Genomic DNA, 6,348 nt, shown 5'->3' on the forward strand with positions numbered 1-6,348 from the left:
GGTTTGGTGGGAGGAATTTGTAGGTATTTGACTTTGTGGTGTAGCTTGTAATTGTGGTGCAGAAGGTGCAGGGGACATAGGAGGAGGTTGTTGATATTGACTCCAATTATGCGCTGTATTATATAACGCAGCCCTGGCCACGGCGAGCAGATAGTGGAAACTCTCCTCGTGAGCGCTCACGAGCATTCTACGTGCAAATACCGTTGTTCGTACTTCGTGCATCTTCGGGTTTGGTCCTTAGAGGAGCGGAAGTGTTGTCAACCTTGGCGGTAATCACTAGCTCACCAAATAAAAAAGTATGTATGGTAACTGATTGCCATTTAGTGTAAAGTGTTTTTTACAATGTGGTAACCGTTAACTATAGACAACACACACTTGTAACAGCAATCAAATGATAAACTATGTACATTCCTTTTCTTCTTTTTTCTTTCCTTTTGTTAAAGAAGGATGTGGTGGAACCAAACCATTGCTTATATTTATAAAAATTTTCTAGTTTGCCCAATGGAAAACCAGTTTTCAATATATATATAATCAAGTTCTTAATCCGAGTGTGGGTTTGTTATATTATGTTGTTTCGCTTTTTAGGAAAAGAGATAATCTGTTGATACGAAAAAAAATACTGTAGCACTTGTTTGTAATTATCTAAGTATTATCTCCAGAAAATTAGCTTATACATGTATGTGTGTACGAATAGGCTTAGCAAGGGGTTGGTTGTGGAGATTAGAAGCCACTATTACACTATCAATAGGAAGAATAGTATTTCTTACTCCACTTTTAAAGTTACTTTGATCGCAAAGAATCAAACAAAATATTAAGAGAGTCAAAGAGATTTTCCATTTTTAAGAGTGACCATTAGTGACTACCATTAGTGTGTTTTTTTAAACAAGGAGTGTCTTTCTAATAAGGAAAAATACCTTGTCCCTGGCTGGTTGCTTGCCGGTGGCTTGTTAAAAGTGAAAAAGAATGTTAAATCATATCAACGACTGAAGCTACACGCTTGTCTTTCTGCGATAGTTGCTGACTGATTTTGAAAGTCACAATGTTGTAGGGCTACTGTAACAGCGTAAACTCGGAAGGAAACATTCCAACTGAATGATACGAACAATTATTCCCAATGTCTCGAACATGAAACGTGGGTTGCACGGATAACGCTTAAAGTGGGCTGGACTGCACTGGAATTTCCTTCCGCCAAATTAGTGTTTGGTCTTAACTCAGTTCTTCTGTGTAATTGTCTCTTAACAACATTTGAACATTTCTTTTAGATAATAATAACTAACTAACTAACTCTATGGCCTATGGAACCCGAAGGTTCAATGCCGCGTTTACAAAATATTTCCACTAACTTCTGTCCTTAGCTAACTGGATCCAGTTTCTACTCTGTACTCTTATTTCTGCAAGATCCATCTTAATATTGCCTTCCCATCTACGCCTAGGTCTTCCTAGTGGTCTTCTTCCAATTGGGTTTTCAGTTAAAATTATGAAAGCGTTTCTAATTTCTTCCATTCTGGCTACATGACCTGCCCTCCTGAACCTTCTACATTTAATGAACCTAACAATGTTAGGTGAGCGGTATAAACTATGCAATTCCTCGTTATGAATTTCCTCCAATTCCCATTTTCATCCCTCTTTGGTCCGAATACTACTACTACTACTACTACTAATAATAATAATAATAATAATAATAATAATAATAATAATACGCATTATTATTATTATTATTATTATTATTATTATTATTATTATTAGCAATAGTAATAGTGGTAGTAGTAGTAGTAGTAATAGTAGTAGTAGTAGTAGTAGTAGTAGTAGTAGTAGTAGTAGTAGTAGTAGTAACAAAAGTAAAGATTAAGTACATGGCGAAACAGCTTTACTAGTGTATAGCAGACAGCGACTAGTGCCACTTATGCTCAGCCTACTATCATCCGTGCTTCCAGTTTTGGCACCTGGATACATAATACGGTAGTTATCTAGCCACTAACTCCCCCTGTGTACATCTGCTTATAGAGACCAGTATCGAGCACAGTCGTTGTAAAGAGTTGAAAGCGGTAAGATGGCGAAACGACGCTGCCCTACACCTACACTTAAGTTCAATACGCAGTGGGAGGAGGATTATCTCTTTGTCGAAGATGACGGTGTAGCCAAATGTTTAGTGTGCTTTAAAACATTACACGGATTTAAAAAGTTCAACCTTCAACGTCACTACAATACTTATCACGTGGAGCAATACGGGGAACTTGAAGGACATTTTCGCAAAGTAGAATTGAAGAAGTTGAAAGAGGATAAGGCCACATCGGAAAAGGAAGACGCCCGCACGTGTGAAGCCTCTGTGCGGGTGCGCCCTTTCACAGACGGAGACCTAATAAAGGAGTGTATAGTAATATCAGCAAAAGACTTTTGTCCATCTCGAATACAGCAGTTCGAATCGGTTCCACTTTCCCGACAGACTATTACGCGACGCATAGAACATCTTGTAGATGATGTTTTGAGCCAGCTATCGGAACTTTCGAAAACGTTTATTGCATTTTCCCTGGCGCTCGACGAAAGTACGGATGTTACAGATACTGCGCAGCTTGCTATCTTTATTCGTGGTGTACATAGTGATCTGGAGATTCGAGAGGAACTGTTGCACATAGTACCTATGAAGGACACCACAACGGGCGCTGACATTCTTGCGTGTGTTGAAGAAAGTGTCGAAAATAGAGGCCTTGCGTGGAATGCACTGGTTTCTGTAGCGACCGATGGGGCACCTGCTATGGTTGGGAAGGAAGCAGGGTTCGTGGCGCGACTAAAACAAAAACTGCAAGAGCTTGCGGTGTCGCATGATATCAGGGGAATTCATTGTATGGTGCATCAGGAACAGTTGTGTGCAAAGAGTGTAACAATGAACGATGTCATGGACGTTGTAGTTCGTACCACCAGCTACCTCAGAAAACATGGACTGAGACATCGCCAATTTAAATCCTTCCTCGAAGACCTAAACGGAGACATACCTTATTATACTGAGGTGCGCTGGCTGAGCCTTGGGAACCTGTTAAACCAGTTCTTTCAGTTACTAAACGACATTGATATGTTTCTCGATATGAACGATCATTCCGTGCCAGAACTGAAAGACGACCAATGGAGATGCAACCTTGCGTTTTTGGCAGACATAACTGCTCATCTCAATGCTCTTAACCTCTCATTGCAGGGTCAACATCTGCTAATTACAAATATGTGCGATCGCGTCGAAGCGTTCAAAATGAAGCTATCCCTTTGAGCGCAGCAATTTGAAAAGAAGATGTTGGTTCACTTTCCCAGCTTAGGCATCTTACAAGAATCCGGTAAACTACTTGACTTTACTCATTACCGCAGTTTGCTGCTTAGCCTTAAGGACGAGTTTGAAACCAGATTTCAGAACATAAAATGTTTGGAGATAAGCTTCAGGGTATTTGCCACCCCATTCTCTACAAACATTGCAGACGCTCCTTCTGATGTTCAGTTGGAACTTATAGACTTAGTGTGCGACAGGGAATTTAAAGAGAAATTCCATCAGAAAAGGAATTTACAAGAGTTCTATAGGAATTTCCCTCGATGTCGATTACCGCGACTGCATAGAAATGCTGCCAATATTATGTCAATGTTTGGTTCGACGTATGTGTGTGAGCAATTATTTTCAAAAATGCGACTGACGAAATCAAACCAGAGAAGTTCGTTGTCCAACCATCACCTGGAATGTTTGTTACGTCTAAGCTGTGTGCAAACAATATCACCTCGTATAGAGACACTTACGGAGAAATTGTGCGGTACATCTGCCTCAGAGAACAAGGCTTGAAGTAAAACACTTGTTAGTTACTAGTGTTTATAGTGTATTTTCTTTTTTCTGTGTTTCTAATTTTATACACATTCGGCCTCTTTGTGCGTTTTCGTGTTCTGTTGCTTTGAATTTTGATTTGCTACTGTCAGACATTTGTCTCTTGTGGCGTTAAGATACTTGAGTACGCTTCGGCAAATGTGATTGCATTTTTCCAACCTTTGGGAATGTGCAACAAGTGTTTTTCTTTTGGAACCTCTGTCTACGATCTCGGATTTCTGTGGTAAGTTATAAAAACTATTACAATGTTTATTTTGTAGCTACGGAAATCTAATAAGTATAGACTATTTGGATGATTTCTAATTGAATAATATATTTTCGAATAAAATCTACTCAAATAGTCTGATTTTCGAATTGTTCCTCATCTCTGTTTCTTTGCCTACATTAGCAACCAGTGGCAATTTACGGCAGAACTCAAGCAGGTATTATACATATTTCGAACACGATCTTATATTATTATTATTATTATTATTATTATTATTATTATTATTATTATTATTTTCAACCTCCCGTCGTTCTGCTATCAATCTAGCAACGAAAGGCGTTTACAACTTAGCAAACGTGAAGCGAGTGACAAGTTACAGACCGAGTGCTAATGTAATACAACGTCACGAATTGTGTAAGCAAGCTAAAAAGGCCTGAAACAATTCGTTTCCGATTTTTGCAGTCGTTTTTACGTCTGTAAGCTGACATGTTTAATATTAGTTTCTTTCTTCTTTCTTGTTCATTTGTTAGTTACTTCAACGCTAACTGTAACCACTATCATGCGTCTTCCTCGATCAAAAAACATACCAATTTTATTTCCTGCAGTGTTTTCGCGTCACTGCTTTCGAAACGGGGAGGGGGAGAGCACACCTGCACATTTCACGCTTGCGTCTCCTGAATGCTTCAACATCGTGCGAATTTCTGACCAGGCTTGGCCGTAGGTTTTTTGCCATCATGTGTGGTTGGCAACACTTATCGGATGCAGTGGAAGGGGCGAAGCTACTAGCCACCTGTGCTCACCTGTTCTTATCTCCACTCGTGGTCGCTCACGCTTCCGCTCCGGGAGCCAATTCATGGACAGGCCTGATATAACGGATGTGTGATTTGTTGTTGTTGCTGGTGAACAGGAAAGGAAGCGCCAGCGATTGGTCTCGAATGTAAATTGCTGACTGGTGTATTTTGTTCGCACAGCGAGTAAATGGCCTGTTGTAGCTCAACATAATCCCGTTTTTTCATCAAGTCATGCGCTTTTTCTAAATTATGTAAGTGAGTTTGTAGAGCCTGAACAGTTGTAAAGGATTCCAAGGCTATTTTTTGTAAAAAAATTTTCTGTAAACCTAATGATAAGTAATTGATTTTCTGTTCCTCGGTGGCCTGAGGTAGAACTTGCCTAATTACTCTTAATTTCCTAAGAAAGTAAGCATCTATAGGTTCATTTTCCCCTTGCTGAACCTGGAAAATTTCAAATTTCGCCTTATACGCTGGAAGTTTCGGCCTGCTCAAATCTATTAATTTGCTTTTTAATTGATCATAATTTAGTGTGTCCAATTGGTTCTGTGCTTTTAATTGCAAAACTAAATCCAATCCTGCAAATACATAGGTAAGAGCTCTTTCTTCTTTTGTTCGTTCCACGAATGTAATAATGCCAGATGGTCAAAGAGCATAAAGAACCTATCAGGATCCTCCGTCACATGACCCGAGTATTTAGTAAGGTGTGGTACATTAAAGGAAAGACGCGAATTCTGCTCCATATTAAAAATGTTTTCTGGAAAAGTGTTTTTACCAGTTCTAGTTTGAGGCATAAACAAATTCAGTTCACTAAAAGCACTAACACTTAAAAATTCACATACCTTCCAAAGAAAAAAAAAGGTCCACTTCCGATTAATAAAAATACTGTCCGGTAGGGGAGTATTCAGAGCTTATTCTGAGTCGGTCAAGACTCTACCATGTAAAACTTTGTGTAATTTCGTCTCATATAAGGAAGAGGTAGAGCAATTTAATAAAAAGAGCGTCCGCAATCGACTCCCACTACCAGTTTTTATTATAAATCCACTATAAGAGTATTTGTACAAAATACTATACAATCTGTTCTCTATTCCAAAAGGGTAAGTAAAAGGTAGTCTTTGGCCGTAAGGTCGCAGACAGGATCTCCAAAACAGCCAAGAAGCAGGCAAAGTGGAGTGGAATTAGGTGCCCAAAGCTCCGAAGCAAGCAGTGGGTAGGTTAGATGGCCAACAGAGCCCCGAAGCAGGCAAAGTGGCTGAGGTTTGGATTCCCAGTCAGAGCTCCGAAGCAGGCAAAGCCAGGAGAAAGGATAGGCGTAGTCCCGTAGCAGACTAGAGGCCATGGGATAGGTTACTCCTAAAGTCCCGAAGCAGACAGTAGGAGGGTCACCAGAAAACTGGTACTGAGCAGGATTCTTCTGTCCAATTTATAGCGTCCCTTGGGTGGCGGTTGCGCTTCTGCTTCGATTTCGTCTTCTGCTCCGTGGGAGGGACTAAACGTCGTCTGCA

General features: G+C 40.0%; 1 protein-coding gene and 1 pseudogene across 1 annotated transcript; both read left to right on the plus strand.

The window, feature by feature from the left end:
• Nucleotides 1–2,050: 2,050 nt before the first annotated feature.
• LOC145679889 (general transcription factor II-I repeat domain-containing protein 2A pseudogene) lies at nt 2,051–3,256 on the plus strand (annotated as a pseudogene).
• A 21-nt stretch (nt 3,257–3,277) lies between these two features.
• LOC145679898 (general transcription factor II-I repeat domain-containing protein 2B-like) lies at nt 3,278–3,811 on the plus strand. The gene has a single exon (XM_081750414.1). The coding sequence runs from the start codon at nt 3,278–3,280 to the stop codon at nt 3,809–3,811; it is 534 nt and encodes a 177-aa protein (XP_081606540.1).
• The last annotated feature ends 2,537 nt before the right edge of the window (nt 3,812–6,348 follow it).

The sequence above is a fragment of the Thermobia domestica genome, chromosome 1 (genome assembly GCF_964235325.1).
Source record: "Thermobia domestica chromosome 1, izTheDome1.hap1.1, whole genome shotgun sequence".
NCBI lineage: Eukaryota > Metazoa > Arthropoda > Insecta > Zygentoma > Lepismatidae > Thermobia > Thermobia domestica.